A 16,837-nucleotide genomic window follows, 5' to 3' on the forward strand; every position below is an offset into this window, starting at 1 on the left:
CACAGGCTGATGAAGATACAAATCAGTCTAAATAGTAAAATCCCCTATTGATTTTCATAGCAGAATATTTCATGCAGAATTTCAAGCAGGATAGTTTAGCTTCATTGACTTAACAAAGCTACAACATTGGCTAAATAATGTTAGCTACCAAGACAACAGAATTGCACAAGTTTACACTTAGCTGAGTAAAGATCCACATTTTTGTTACTCCCAGAGTGATTTACACAGAATCCTATTGGTTGAGTTTCTCCTACAGACATGGAGGGAGGTGGTGGTTGTGCTGTGGTGAAAAGAAAAACTGTGTCTCCAGAACAGGGAGTGATGCTAATCATCTGCAACAAGAATCAACAGTTTATCAACTTCCTCAAATTAAGACAGTTTGTAAAAATGGTTAATATGTAATGAGGTCTCCTCTTATTTAGAAGGTATAAGCATTCAATTGTTAGCTTGCCTCTTTCATCTCAGATAAATATGAATTGCCAAAGTTCAGTGCTTCTGAAGTGAAAAAGAAGTCCTACATAGGCCGTTTAATAAAGAACTGCAGTTGCGTTCCCGCATGAGCTAACTCGCTTCCTGGATGTGGGTGTTTCATTTAAACTTCTAAGAGGACATCAAAACACATTTACATGAATATAGATCGTTGCTTCCGCTGGGTGATTTAAATGCATCTTACAGCTGTGGGGAAGGACTTCCTCAGTTTTCAAAACATTCTTTAGAAAAGGAGTTATTAACTTATTATTTTCTTTTTATATACATCAGTAAAATTAGATCTACCTCTGAACGCCTGCATCACTTAGCATCAACACTCATCCTCCTTCCATTTGCCCTGTACCAAAACTCTAACACTTTTGCCTGACAAAATTCTGTGACGCATTCTGAGTTTCCAGGGAATGCTCCTCTAGGTGGTAGGCATGATTCACAGCTATTCCCACCTGATGCCATCACAATATCCCAGTATAGCCTATGGAGTTTCTAAAATCAAGTCCTTCCTTACTGATTAATACAGTTGTGTTGGAAGTCACGAGAAAAGAGACTCTTCTGTGCAATATGTTGCCCCTGGGTATTCCTTCCAGAAGGCAAGGATAACCTCTAAAAACAAACAAACAAAAAATAAAACCCAACAAATAAATTAAAAAAAAAAAAACAACAAAACAAAACAAACAAACAAAAAAGAAAAAAACAAGGCTGTTGCTTTAGTGGAAATGCAGTTTCGGGCTCGTCTCACAATGTAGTTAAATGTTTGCTCACCTTGCAGCTCCTCTGTGTGGGTGAAGGTGAATGATGCACGCAGCCCTATCAGTTGATCTCGGGAATGTGGTCCACTGAAGAACCATCCTGCCCTGAGGGACACAACAAGGTCTATGTATGGAAGGCTTTATCAGTTAATGCTGCATAAACCGGTAATGACTTCTGATTAGATATTATAATACATCCCTGAGCAATCAGCCCAGAAAAAAACACCCCAGATTTTGCCATCAGTTCCTCCTCTGCTGCACAATCCACAAATCATTCATTTCACTTCCCACAAGTATGTATTTAGCTTTTTAAAAAACATTGTACAGTAAATTATGCAGTGTTCAAAAAGACATTTGCCAGGGCTCAAGCAAAAGAGAAAACACATTTTTTGATAACTTGATGAGTTCCTGGGATATTCTCCCCTATTTTTATACCTCAAAGGAAAAGGAGGATGCTATTTGGGAGTGTCATTTTCAGCCAGGGATAAATATCATCACCAAGAGGTTTGACACAGCATCGGAAGAAGAAATATGCCACAATAGAGGAAGTCCCGAGCTTTGCTTTGAAACACTGAAATCACACCTATGATTCAAAAGATTTTTTTAAATCCACAGTTACCTCTTACATTGTCATGAATCTAAAAAAGAAAATGTTTTCTAGGGAATAATAAAATCAATGTAGCTTGAAGTTATGGAAAATATCCTTTGATTTGGAAATAACAAGAGTTGCAGGATCTCAATCTCTATCAGAAAATCATTTTTGAAAACCTTTTCTGTAACAACTACATCAACCTTTCCAAAATAATATTTGTTACAGCAAGGCCTTTGAATCTTCCAAATTCTTATTTTCTCTGCTATAATGTTACTTCTGGTTGCACAATTTTCAAAACTAAAGTTTGCCCTTTTCTCCAGTAACCGTCTCTCTATCTTCTGTCCCTGATTACTGCTGCACCTACAACAGCATTTATTGTCAACAGATGCAGAGTTAGAAGCTTACACTGTAATTTGTTGCCCTTCATTACTTATTCAGGATGGTTAAAGCTGATCTGAAATATTGAATTTCAAATAGATTTTTACATCTAAAATATCAAACATAATTTGTCATTTTTGTCACTTATGTTAAAAGGCTGGATGATGGTATTGTGCAAGACTGAAGTATCAAGTCTTTTTTCTCTTACTGAGCAAAGAAAGGCTGATTCATAAGAACCAGTGAAAGAAGGAAAGCTCCAGTCCATTTTGTAGATTCATTCACTTGCCTAAGTCACCCGAAGATTTAGCCTAAGCACTTGGATTGACAGAATTTGCACTGACTTCTCCAGCAAAAGCACAGTATAAACATGCTTGTTTGTCTGCTCTGAGGCAAGCAAGAAGCTAAAGGAGTTGTGGTGGTGTGCCTTTTTGTTTCCTGAAGTCTATAAAAGAAAACCCAAGGCATAAAAAATAAAACAATCAACTATTCTTTGAACACTTACCCTGATAAAAAGCAGGAGTAACTCAGCAGACATCCTACAAGGAGTAAAGAACCAAGGCCATCATTCCCCTCCCTACCCCCAACAGCTCAATATTTTAGCACAAGATTTACTGTCAGCCTCCAGCCCTTCTGCTTTGGAACATGCAGACTCAAATCAAGAATTAAATCTAAGGAAAAAAGGCATCTGTTCAGGGACTATTAGCAGTTCTCTGTTTTATAAAGCGACCAAAGTTTCAAAAGGATTCAACATCTTTTCTTTTTAAGGAAGGATTCTGCAAGAAGCTTATCTGCAATGAAACATAAATATATTAAATCATTTATAAAAAGTATTACAAAAGTCACTTTTAGAGTTACAGTAAAAGACCACAACACAGACATTAAGAGTCTGTCCTTCAAAACCACAGGTCTTTCATTTGCTTAGTGGTTTGGGACTTTTTGTTTGTTGCTTTTAAAGCAAAATAGTATATTTGAGGGTTCTTGTATGCATTTGTTTTTTTCTGCCATCATGGTGAATCTGCAAACATTTTCATGTTTTCCTCTAATTTGATGCCAACATCAAGCTGGAAACCTTTTTTTTTTTTTTTTTTTTTTAATGAAAACAGAGATTCTGATGAAATGCAAGACCTGAGGTTTTTAGGAAAAACAAAATATCACAAGATTTGTCATAAAAACATGTAGCTGGCAACAGTAACAGTCTCCTTATGCACAGTAGCTTGCTATTTATAGGAGTGCTCACAAGCCTGCAGACATATTGCTGCTCTCCAGTAAAGAAAAAAACACAACTATAAAGACAAAAGGCTCTGCTATCACCACCACAAATACCCGTTACTTTGCAAGTCAAGTGAAAAAGTGACACAAAAAGTGGCACAAAAACCAGCTCCTCATCTGGCAGAAATCAAAACAGGACTCAGCAGAAGTCACAGAAACCACAATGATTTACCCAAAATGAGATTCTGGTCCTAAACCTCAATCTGTACGTATTAAAAATGAAAGTTAGGCTGTATCACACACTGCACTTCCATGTAATCGGTCACAAAGGAGGGCGCACCTTCCACAGAGGCAACTTGCCACACTAATGCAAATGTTATGCCAGTCACACAGAATACTGAAGGCTGTCTGAAAATTTGCTAACAGTGCAACTGGGAGTGTGTATGATTTTCTTCACCAAACAGTTCCTTTGTTGTTTTGTCACTTTTCTCCTGGCCCAGGTTAAAGTTAATATCCAGCTTCACTGAATTCCAGCTCTTTTGGCCTCTGTTTTCCTTTGGCTGCCTGCTAAATGGAAATACTGTCTCTTGGGTTAACATGGCCAAAAGTATGAACTGGTAACTTCTCTCTTGATTGTCTACGGGTGAATCACACATCATATGACAGTGACATTGCTCAAGTTCAAACTGCTAATATCAATACTAAAACTGTTTATACAACAAAAGCAAGGGAACCTTAAAGTTACTTCACCCTTCAGATATGTTCAGAAGATGCAGCCATTTGCCAATTTTTTCAGTCAGCTATGAGGAAATCTATAGCTTCAGTCTTTCTGTCCAGAGAAATAAGTTACCTGCTTTTGTTCTAGTGCTTGCAGAGTCCAGTATGTCAGTCATCACCTCTCTTGTCTACACAGTTAAATATTTTCCTTTGTCAAGCACTGTTTTAGCAACTTCTGTTTGGCTTGGAAGAAATGGTGTTGATAAGCTCAAGCACAACTGGCAGCTATCAGAAAGCAGGACAGTTACTTTATTTATTCCCTCTCCTAAGGCCTAAACTCTTCTAGCCCAAGTTTCATGCTCCTAGCAATATTCAGCTTCGAGGTGCTCAACTGAAAGAGAGCTACTAGAAAGAAAATTTTAGTTTCCCTTATAGCATTCTCTTACAGAAGACAAGAGGAAGCTCTGTAATTCCCTGACCCTGTGCCTCCCACTCTCATACAGCGTGGGGATCTCAGAACATCTCTTCAAAGATCCTGGCACGTAGATACTCTTTAGTTCTGTAGACTTCACCTGTCCCAGAAGCAAAGATTGAACAGAAGTCATGATTCACTGCTGGGTCCCAGCAGAAAAGGCTTAACAAGGTTACACAGAGCTGCTTTCAATGCAGTAAGTAAACTGGAACCCAGGGAATTGCTGCTGCTGGGAATGCAGCACTCTCCCTTAAATGATGAGCCTGCTACAATCAAGGAGTTGCTAGGAAATCCACAGGACAGCAAGAGAGACAGAGGAAAAAGCTACAAAGCTACAGAGGTTGTTTCTTCGTGCTTTCTTTCACAAAGGCAAGATGGCACAGAAGGCATGCCCTGACTGGCAATTTCATTCTGCCTGTCAGGGCAGCCTATCTTTTCATACAGCGTGCTTGTACACTATTTGTTACTGAGCACTTGTAGAGGAGCAATGCAATCTGATAATGCAATTAATATAGTTACTATAAAGGCACCCATGTAAGTGCAATGTGATGTTTTTCACAGCATTTTTACATTTATTCTTTAGCCTTAGCTTTTCCCTCTCACACCAACTGCAGTTGAATTACTTATTGGCCTTGATGCTTACAATGTTGGATGTGATAGGAACAGACTAGACATTGTTTTATTACAGGAAGGTTAATTTAAAATAACCTTCCTAAGCTGTTCATACTACACGACAGCAACATTACAAGGAGAAGACTTGGGTTCCTGAATAGGATCAGCTTTCAATCCCCAGACTAGTGATAGCAGCACTTGTCATGAACATACTGTGCCTAGTCTCCAGGGGAAGTGCAGCTTCAGCTGCCACTTACACAGCTCCTTCTGTCAGTCACTCACTCCCTGAAGCAATGCCAGTTTTTTCTGAAGAGCCATTCTCTTGACCTCCTAAAGGTAAATGCTACCATGACAAGAGAAGAAAGACAGCAAACAATTAGCTTCAAGTATGCTCCATAGCATCTCCATCACCTGTTAGTGTATTATAGCGCCAGTTGGCTCTGGATACATCTGTGTCACTGAGCAAATAAATCAGTCTCAGGAGTTAGGTGGATTGCTGTAAGCTCATCATGTAAAGGAGCATTAGAAAAATAAAAAATAAGGACTTGTGTTCAAACATACATTAAAGGCAACCAGAAACTGCTGTTTTGTATCACACGTACTATGATTTATTTATGTCATCTCAGTCCCTACTCCTACATGCCTGACATTGACTTTGCATGCTCCCCTTTGCACCCAGTAGGATTAAGATCTCAGAGCACTCAGGCATTAAATCTAGCCCAAAAAGTTATGCTGCTTTCACATGTGGCAAAGGAGTGGACCTCCTGATGCTGCCATGAAGTTTAAGTCCTTTTTAATCATGACTAAACCTGCCTTTTCATCATGATCAACCTTCTTACAGTTCCTCTACGGACAGCACTTCAGCTTGCATTGCACAGTGACCATTCCAAACCATTTCCTTACAGTCACAAAACAGCTGAACACCCCCTCAAATTGTTTGAAGTCCTCAATACAGCAACAAATTGCATTCATAGGGTGCACCTCATTAGGAGGCTGTTCTGTGCTAACACTCTCCAAAATTCCTTTTGCTCCTCTGCAGCCTTCTTTTTACCTTAAGTTTCTAGGCTTTATTTATTTATTTTTTTAATGAAGCGTGAGGGAGCAGGAAATTATTGCCTGCAGGACAATATGGCAGAGGGGACAGCGGTGCTCATGACTGTCATTGGAGTCATCACCGAAGCCCCAGGCTTAAGACCTCTTAAGACTTGTGCTACAGCAAAACAAATGGCATTATACTCCAGGGTAGCAGTTTACACTGGCATAAATCATTCAGAAAGCAATGAAACAAGAGCGATTTATTCATTACCTGACTTAATTTATTACAGTGTAAAAGAACCATATGAAAATTCTGGAAAGAGCTTTCCACAGATGGGAAAAAAGCCAGCACTGAATCGGTGATGATGATCAATCTGCCTCCCATTTGTAATTCCTCTCGAGAAGATGCATATTTTAGCTGTGCTTTGTGTCCACTTCACAAAAAGTAGCATAACATTACTGAATTTCCCTCCCTCTCAGGGGATAGCAAACGTGTTTGTGAACATGTAGGAAAAGCAGAGTTTAAAAAGGCTACAGATTCTTCTGACAAATGCCTGTTTTTGCTGCTGTGTAGATTATTATTTATTGTTAGCCTTTTACACCAGCAGCTTTTCTAAGGGGGAAAAAATGCACCTAGGAATATCACTGGAGAACAATGAGACATAACACTTTTTGAAGGGTGAAGGACAATCCTTTTACATGGCCATCAAAAAAGCAAACGTGAAAACGCAACTGAAATTTTGCTTCCTTGCTTCCCCCCCACCCCTTTTTTTTTTTGTTCAAATTCTAGAATGAACAAGTCTTTAGAAAGATGAATGGTTTCAGTAAAAATAAGTAAATCAATAATAAAAATATTCCTCTAAAGAATCTGAGGGGGAGGGGAGTTTATGGAGTTAGATCCCTGGTAAAATAGGAAGCAAAGGAGGAGGAATTAGTAGAGGGGGAGGAAAGATAAATTAAAAATAAATAAATAAAGCTCCTGTAGGAAAACAGCATCTGTTGAAACAGAAAAGTCTTTGCCAAACAGACCAAACCACACCACTTTATGGTATCTATTTTCTCCTCCTGTTAGTCATGCTTTGCAAGAGTTTTATAATCATGGAATGATACAGCTGTAAAGACCAGTACCTCCAAACTTTTCAGTTCAATATATTAATAGAAACTACAAAAATTAATATTCATTTTTATCTTATCTGCTTTTCAGATAGATCCAAACAAGCACAAAATAGATCAAAAAGCACATACTCACAATGAAGAATATGACCAAGCCACATCAAATAGAGACCAAAATTCATAAATATTGCTACATCAAAATGGTATTTACACGTAAATGTTTTATGTTGCACATAAACTTTTTTCTAAGCACCAGTTAAGTCAGCCAGGCCTGCACAGACATCTGAAGTTAACACACTGCTTTCCTTCTCAGGACTGTACTAAAGAAGCAAAATCAGAGATATTAGCAAATTTGAGACATACCTGTGCATGGTCTAAAATTATAGATTTTACACCACATTTTACCAATGTTTCTCCAAGTTTTTTGGATCCCACCTCCACAAAATCCCAAGAAGCTTCGAGTTATGGCCGTGGAAATGGCCTCAGCTTTTCATAAAAACAGCTTGTGCCCCTCTGCTTATGAAGAAAACTGGGAAGAAGTTCAGAAAAACTCTACACAGGACTTTTAAACCAAACTAAAATAGAAATAAAAAAAAATAAAACAAGAACAAGACTTCAAGATATCCTGCCACAGAACTTAAGTCGATACGATGAAGGCCAAGAAAAAAAGTCACCTGAATTCCCAGCTCCAGTTCATCTGCCAAGTCACACCATGGAAGGTTTAAGCAGATCCGCAAGCTTCTGTTCCTTAAGTGTAAATGGTACTTGTCTGGCACTAAGTTTATAAAGGAAAAAAGGTTTCAGACATTTAAGAAGTACCTGTCCAATCAAGAAAGGTTCTTTACTCACAAAATTGCTAAGTTCCAGGTATTCACCACCTGAATAAAGTAAGAGAAGGAAACTGATGTCCAGTCTCCCATTTATATTGGAGATATTTTTTCCCCTCACCCCTGCGTGGAAACAAAGAACAAGCAGCACTCAGCAAAAGCTGAGGTTCTTCATCTTCATGAGTCTCACCTAGTTGCACAAACAGGTGGCTCCTTGCTCTGATACACTCATGATTTTTCTCTTATGCTAGTGGGAGTATTCAAGAATACTGTAAGGTACTTAAACTGTGTTGTTCACTACTTTCCCAGAGATTTAGGGCTTTCCTCATGCATTTTAACCCAACAGCATGCCCAGAAAAGCATTGGAAGGAATGTAAAAGACGCTTTAAATTGTGAATGCTTAACCAATCCCAAACTATAAAGAGTTAAAACCCAAAAGAGTAGACCCTTGGAGTTCAAGAATCTTGCCAGGACCTCTCTGCTATCAAATTAAGCATTTGATGTAATAAGCATTCCAAAATCACTTATAACCAAAACTACTCTCTCATTCTAAAGTTTTTCTTTAATCAAAACTACAGTATACAGTTTAAATATTGCATGGTTCTCTCTCCTTGTTAGCATAGCAGCTGACTGTGAATGAGTGCCACATGCCGTTTATCATAGAATAAGCTTCCAAATATTAGTGTCTCAATCAAGAAAAGGTTAGTTTGTAAGGTTAGCAGAAAGTTGAGATATTGTATTCAGACTTAATTTGGGAATTTTGTTTTGGTTCAAAAATATTTTGCATGTCTGTTGTCTCCATCCTCATTAACAGTAATGTTGAAGGTGTAGCTGAAGGCCTAAACTGAAGGGTAATAGGAAAGAAGATGCAGCACAATGTTCCAGTTACACTTTGATTTCTCCTTTGGACTCCTGCTTTAAAACGTAAGATAAATTTGTTGAAAGAAAAGAAAATTCTGTGGAAAAAGTTGGTCAATCACCTAAATTATTAGCACTCAAGAAAATTAAGATCTTTTAAGCAACAAGAGAAAAGGGGCACAGGCAGAGAAAACAGGAAGGAGCTTGCTGGCCACAGCTTAGTCTTCATTTTTCTCCTCCTGGAGAAATAAAGATTCTACTCTTCTGTTGTTTTGTTGTTTTGTTTTGTTTTGTTTTTTTTTTCTTCTTTCTTCTTTTCTTTCTACAAAGTAGAATCATTTGGAGCATCTGCCCAATGAATAATTATAATTCTCTAATATATATTACCACTTAGAAGTTTATTGGTGCTTTTGTAAATTATCGGTTGTAAGGAGCTTTGATTCTAGTAAATTCAATAGAGCCAAATCACATGAAGAGTGACTTTTTTTTTTAAGTTAAAAATATACTAAACATTTATGCAAATAAAGTATTTTAAAAGCTGTGTACACTCACTTTAAATATGTATTATATTTAGCAATAAAACTGGCACTGGAAAATGAAATGATATAATGGCTACCTCTCAATTCAGCCTTTCCATGGCTTGCTCCATCAGCAAGTTATTTATCTTGCTTTGCAGACATTTTCCAAAATTATGTCATACAGTTATGTATATACAAGAAAGTGAGGCAAAAAACAGCTATATATAGTTAGAGATTCATTGTATGTAAGCAATTAGATTATCTTTGCACTAGAAGCCATTACTGAAGAAAACAGATCTAGCACTTGCAGGTTGATTTTCTTCTGCTAGTTAGCGGAGCTTTCCATCTTTATAAATAACAAGAATTAATTCAGCATGTTGCAACCCTATCTTCATGTTGTTTGAGATGCAATCTGAAAGAAAATCTGAAAATATGACATAACCAAACATGAAAGCTAAACCTTTTAAAATCTATGTTAATGCTCTTTCTGTTTACTCAAGTATAGTAGATTACAGTTAACAAGTATAGAGTCACAACAATGAGCAGCCTACCCAGCTCTGAAGAGCTACTTAATATGTAAGCACCTTTCTGACTGGAGGCCAGACATCCCTAACTGTATCTTGGATTCAGCTAGCAGTGTAGCTATAAGTAGCCAAGATCTCATTACACAAACATTTATTTATGTCTTAAGCAGTTTCTGCAGGCAGTTATAATGTCTTCCATGGATATACAGCTGGCAATGCCCAAACTACCTAAGTATATTTGTACAAGCTCTAATAGGGCTGCTGTGCAGACATACCCCTTGCAGAACAACAATGTATGGAACAACCTTCTAAGGAAGGCAAATATCATTTGCTTGAATAATTCATAAGCACAGTCTTAAAAGGAAACATTTCCATAATGAAAGCAAACAAACTGGAAAAAAAAAAAAGCTGCTATTTAAAATAAAAGCTAAGCATTCAGAATCATTCTACTTGCGAAACAAGTAACAGTTTCCTTTCCCATAAGGAGCAAAACTGATAGGAGTTAACTTCTGCCTACTGCATTAATTGACACACAGAGAATATTTATTCAGAAAGGCCAAGTTGGTGCTAAAGGAATGCACAGCATCACAAATTAAAGAAGTGGTTATATTCTAGAAAGAAAAGAACAGCCTGTTTACATGGTTAGCTGAAACAGAACACTTTGCCAATAGTAAACACAAGATATAGCAGAAAGTCAGTCAGCACAAGACTCAAGGACTTAATTACCCATTCATTTAACCAAGTATCAGAAACTCTTCAAAGACACCTATCTCTTCAGTCCTTTCCTTTTACAATTCAAAACAGCCAAATGAGAAGGTAGTTCATGCACCATGTTTCTCTTCTGTCCATTTTTCCTAACTAAAACTTACATCCTTTCAGGACTTTTTTCCTGTTACTGTTGGTCTGAATCATTCTGGAGACTTCTGCATTCTAGACACCTGCAAACAGCAAGACATTTTGTATGTTTTTGCAAGTGTTTCCCTTCACTGAATTCAACACAACAGGATGAACGGGTAGAAACTTCTGCAAAGAGTGTGTAAACACTGAAACAGGATTGGCAGGGATAGCTGTGTGCCTAGTTAGAGACAGCAGCTCCCAGCTTAGGATAATCATGTAAACTTTTTTACACAATGTTTTTCTAAGGAGGGGAAAAAAGAAAAACCTTGCCTGGTTTGCAGTGCTTAGTTTTCCATGTGTACTATTTTTGCCTTCCGGTTTAAAGAAGATGCATTGCTACAATCTGGGAGCAGAGAGAGCATCACCTGATTTAGATGACTGTTTACATGAGGAACAGAGTAAAACTCCTGGTAGGCTTACATCTGTTTGCACATAGGTAACTATGGAAAGTACTTGTGAGCAACGAATACATTATAGAAATTAAAATCAATTTAAAAAAGAGTCAAAAACATTAAGAAGCTAAATTTATTGCATAGTTTATTTGCAACAGACTAGCTAACCAACTCTAAATGCAATTACATCTAATAAATCAGAAACGAATTAAACTGGGAGTTCCTAATCCCGTGACAGCAACAGGGCAGAAAGTTCTAAAAATTGAGACCAATTCCAAGGAACATACCTAGGCTTTATTTAAATAAATAAACTATCTTCTCTGTATAAAAGTTGGAAAGGCTTACATTTTTCAAAACATAAGCCATGGACATTATCATGTATAAGAAAACTGGTGTAAAGAACAAGTCCAGATGGAATTTTGAATCTGCTGCATAGAAAATTATCCACACGCACTTAGCTGAGTCAGGAGGGAAAAGAAGCAGACGCAGCTACTTATTCCTACTGAGAGTTCTTTGCTTTTCAGCATGCTCCACAATTTTTTCTTCTACATAAAGTCCCTTTCGCTTTCTTACTGCATTCATGTACTTGCGGGCCTGGTTCTCAGAGTCTGCCTTTTCCCCAAAGTGCAAATATTCTTCCTCGGTGGTTGGTACCCAGAACGGGTCACTTGAAATAATCTGTAGAAAGAGAGAAGGAAAAAAAAAAAGTAATGTAAGACAAAACAAAAGTTTACTAGTACATTTCAAGTAATTTTAATCTCTAAAGTATACAATGTGAAAGTAGAGGAGGTAGAGTTTTCTGGAAAGCCTATTAGCTACTTAAGCTGAAAACAAGAGCTAGAAACACTATGTAGTATTTGCACAGGAAGAATATGATAGCTTTTGAAATTTGGTTGCATTTATCTGTGTACAAATTTTTAAAAAACAAGTTTAATTGCCAGTCAGCAAACAACACCAACTCGTGCTCAGAAAATTATCAGCTTCCAAGAAAGAATTTCTTATTTAGAATATTATGTCACTATGATCTTATCAGAATTTATAAGAACTGAAGGTTTCTGCTCATTTCTGTGTCCTATGTTCTTCACACCCTACAAAACGGACAGATGGCTTAAAATCATTGTTTCTGTCTTTTACAGAGCTGTTCTTGCAGCTTAATATCTCAAGGGCCCTCAGCTAGAAGAGATTTCAGATCTAACGTGATCAGGGAATGATTGGACAAATCTTTATTCCAGTTCATCCTATATACCCTGCACTTCTCAGACTACCGTAGAGTATGCCAAACATCTAGTTATCTTCAAAAGTAGTTATTTCACTGAAATGACCATAGATTTTTTCTCTAGCTGCAGTTACAGGTAATATCATTTTACTAAGAAAACAAAGACTACACTGCATCCATTTCTTAAACAAATCCTCATGGGAAAACAAATGCAGGTAAGTATTAAATACTGTGAGAACAGTGATAGTTATGACAATAACTGAGGACAACACACCATGATCATTTCTGAAATACATTAACACTAACATTAAAAAGTAACAAGGATGCAAGAAACTTCCCTAAACTATCAACTTAATGTTATAAACTTCTTCCAGCATTACAAACCTTTTCTTTTGACAAATACTTTTAATTGCCATATGCTATTTCAAGCCAAGCAAAATTTCTTAGTCCATTTAAGTAACACAAACCAGAAAAGAAAGAATTAAAAAATAAAATTAATGGATTAAGATGGAGAATTTCCTTACAAACATCAAATTGTCAAGTCCTATTTTAATACCTCAAATGCTAAATAACACCTAGTACAATCAGAGAAATTACATTTTATGGAAAGTTAGGAAAATGTCTATGCTAGAAGATGGTTATTTTTTATTAGGGAATATTGTAGGTTCAATCTTTCAAAACAGTATGTTAATCCCCTAAAAAAAGTTCTAATTTGTTAAGTATATACATAGTCCTGGTAACTTAAACAGGATATCATTTACATGAAAAAAGAGATATGCAATCTCATTTATTTAGGTGGTACATAAACATGCATTGGGTTGTCTGGCTGAAAACCAAAGCAAGCAGAGCTCAGAAATGAATGCTGTGAAACTTTGGTTTCCAAAGTTAGGTTTTTACATTTATTTTTAACATAAAAATAAGGACTGTCTAACCATAGAAGAATCTGCCTGAGTCATACCCATTCTGATGCCCTATTAAGGGACATTTAACCAATGCCTAGAAACTTAAAGGTGATTCCTTGACAGAATATATCATTAAAAGAAATTGCTCCCCTTTTGAGAGATTGAAAGTTTTACCATTACTTTATGCACTTGAAATAAAGAAAAGGGACAGGGAAAACTATTGTTGTGTGTCATAACCCTCCCCTGCCCCCAACTTCTGGGCACAGATTGCATGTTGACTTGATCAGGTTGTAGTGACATTCATACTTAATCGTCATGGTGCTGGAAAAATACCAAAGACTTCCCCATGCACAACCTGTCTAAAGAGCTGAACAAACAAAAATTTCCAAGTTCAAGACAAAGCACACAAATGAGAAAAAGTGATTCATACTCCATGGATGCACTCCAGAACACACTGCTGGGGGAGATCACACAGCTACAAACTCTAACAACCTAAAAGGCTGTTACTATCCCCTCTGATGAAGTTCTTTCGCTTTAACAAGAAATCTAACATACACAGATTATGCTCAGAGAGAAATGGTGGTTCTTGAAGAATGAATGCAAAAGAGAAGTCCAAAAAGGACTGAACTTACAAGTCTAAGCCACCTATAAATATTTAGATACTGTCGTGATAGATGCTTAAGAAAATCCGTAGGTTTAACAGACTGGTTCTTTCATTAATTTACAAAAGACTTGTTCTACTGATGTTAACTTAAGTTGTATACTGGATACTTCTTTCACTGAAAGCAATTATTCACTGGAGCATCTTCCTTATGAGGAAAGGCTGAGAGACCTGGGTCTGTTCAGCCTGGAGAAAAGAAGACTGAGAGGGGATCTCACCAATGTGTATAAATACCCAGGGTGTGGGAGACAGGGATTTGGCCAACCTCTTTTCAGTGGTTTGCGGGGACAGGACAAGGAGTAACGGTCATAAGACAGAGCACAGGAAGTTCCGCACCAACATGCGAAAGAACTTCATGGTGAGGGTGACAGAGCACTGGGACAGGCTGCCCAGGGAGGTTGTGGAGTCTCCTTCTCTGAAGATATTTAAGGTCTGTCTGGATGCCTACCTGGGCAGCCTGCTGTAAGGAACCTGCTTTGGCACAGGGGTTGGACCGGATGATCTTTTGAGGTCCCTTCCAACCCCTCCAATTCTGTGATTATCTCTAGCTCTCAGGAATTCTGAGATAACTGGAGGCTCTGTACATACAATTTAGCAACTAATGGATAAACCTGTAAATTTACTGCAGTGCTGGGGTACCGAATCCTGAGTGAACCTCATACCACTGCATTATGCAGAGCAGCACTGGAAAGAGACTTAAATTAGGTTTTGAAAGCCACATCACTACCTCCAGCAGCTACTTTTGTGCCTCAGCACGTGTAAATAACTTATGCATTACTTACTGCTTCTGGAGCAAGTTACAGAAACTTTTGAGAATTTTTATTTATGAGGATCCTGCCCAACTGAATGGTGTAGACATACTGCAGAAGATGTGGTCAATTAGGAACATATTATTTGTAGTTAACACTGTGGTAATTAAAGAGAAAGACAAAGCCAGATCTACTGACTCAGCTGGAACTTGAGGCATCAGCTGTGCATCTTCTTTAAGAAGTCAGCAAATATCCATGTTAACAGAACTCTAATGTAACTACACAGACATATTACTGACACAGTGACAAAAAAAAAAACAGTAGGAAGTTTTATTTTTTGGAAGTTCCAATTCTGTAAGTGAAGGTGAGGGCACAAGACTAGATTGTTCTTCTTCTATTCACATAACATTAATGGATCAAAGCAGTTGCACATAGCAGGTGGCATCCATCATTCCCCACACTCTGCTAATACACTGAAAGCAGAAGCAAAAAAATAAATAAAAAAAATCCATATAATGCTCCAAGAGAATTGCCATCAATTTGCTTACAATAGTGGCTGTCAGACTGGTGGGTCTGGGCTTCCTGGAATCAGAACCATGAAGCTTTTTAACCACTGAACTATTGTTTGTATTCATGGGAACCACGTAAGGTGACTCTGGAATCCATGACAGTTCTCATCTGGATAGAGTCCTAAATAATCAGATTCTACATGCACCGATCCTTCTGGAAAATGATATAGCCATCTAACAGAAAGCATTTACTGTGGATCCTGGAAACTCCACAGAACCAAAGCAGAAAAGGAGAAAAAAAGTCAGTAAAATGCATCCTGAAGAATGTGTTCCAGAGCTCGCTGCAGAACTAAGAGCTAATTCTAGGTATAAATAACACAGTGCTTACAAAGAAGTCAACTGGGATTAGGTATTTTAAAAGAAGATTAGATTACTTCAAATAATGTAAATGTAAAGGTATTCTTGAGAAAAAGAAATCATTCTGAAGTACGATGTTTCATTAAATATCACTTCTATTCAAACTAACACACCCAAACAATGAAGTCTCATAAGACTTGTTTAGTAACAGCATGCAGAGCAACAGGCTAAACAGCTGTCATTTTCCTTTTTGCCTAAGAACCTACATGCTAAATATTCAAACAATGCACGTCTGTATCTTTTTCAGACATAATCTGAATACCTGTAATAATTAACTCATAGAAATGCTAACAGTATGAGTACTATTTTAATACTGAAAGACAATATGGTGTGTACTAAGTTCTGCAAATGATTATGTAAATTTATCAAACTTTTCAATAAGATTAGAGTTAGAACAAATTACTTTCAATTCAAGAGGACTTGAAATTTTAAGCCTTAATTTGAGGATGATTTATTGTTTGCATTTTAGTGGCACCCAGATGGTTCCAATAGTGATCTGGGTCCCATTGTCTAGTGTATTTCACAAAACGATCCTATGAAACAGCCTCTGCCTAAGGCAGACTAATTACGCAAAACAAGGTTGAGAGAAGCATCAAAGGCAAACAGACAGGATCTGCCTAGGTCATCCAAAAGGTCAGACAGATCTGGGAACACAGCCATGTTCCTAGTAGCACTTCCCCTACTGGTCCTTACTGCTTGATGAGGACAGAAAATTCCTTTTAGCAAAATAGCATAGACACTGAAAATGCTTTAGTTGGACCATGAATTCAAAGAGCAGTCTCGCACTGTCCAATGAAGATTTCAAGACTAACAAGTAACATTATGGCTGGTGTGAACCACTTAGTAAGAAAGCACAAGAACTACGAAATTCAGTGTTCTTGGACACTATGATGGACAGCCCTTTGCATGCCAGGAAAACTTTATGCCAGAAGCTGTTTTTCAAAAACAACTTCAAAATAACTACTACGCACAGTTTCAGAGAGTATGTATCAGTGTATCAGGAT

At 37.4% G+C, this 16,837-nt stretch overlaps 1 protein-coding gene across 1 annotated transcript in view; it reads right to left on the minus strand.

Moving 5' to 3' along the window:
• Window positions 1-11,507: 11,507 nt before the first annotated feature.
• Window positions 11,508-16,837, minus strand: part of EFL1 (elongation factor like GTPase 1) — a 70,624-nt gene continuing 65,294 nt past the window's right edge. The window contains exon 20 of the mRNA XM_068695214.1: window positions 11,508-12,057. Within this exon, the coding sequence (XP_068551315.1) occupies window positions 11,869-12,057 (189 nt within the window). The 3' untranslated portion in view covers window positions 11,508-11,868. The remainder of the gene's footprint in view (window positions 12,058-16,837) is intronic.

This window comes from Anas acuta, chromosome 12 (assembly GCF_963932015.1).
Source record: "Anas acuta chromosome 12, bAnaAcu1.1, whole genome shotgun sequence".
NCBI lineage: Eukaryota > Metazoa > Chordata > Aves > Anseriformes > Anatidae > Anas > Anas acuta.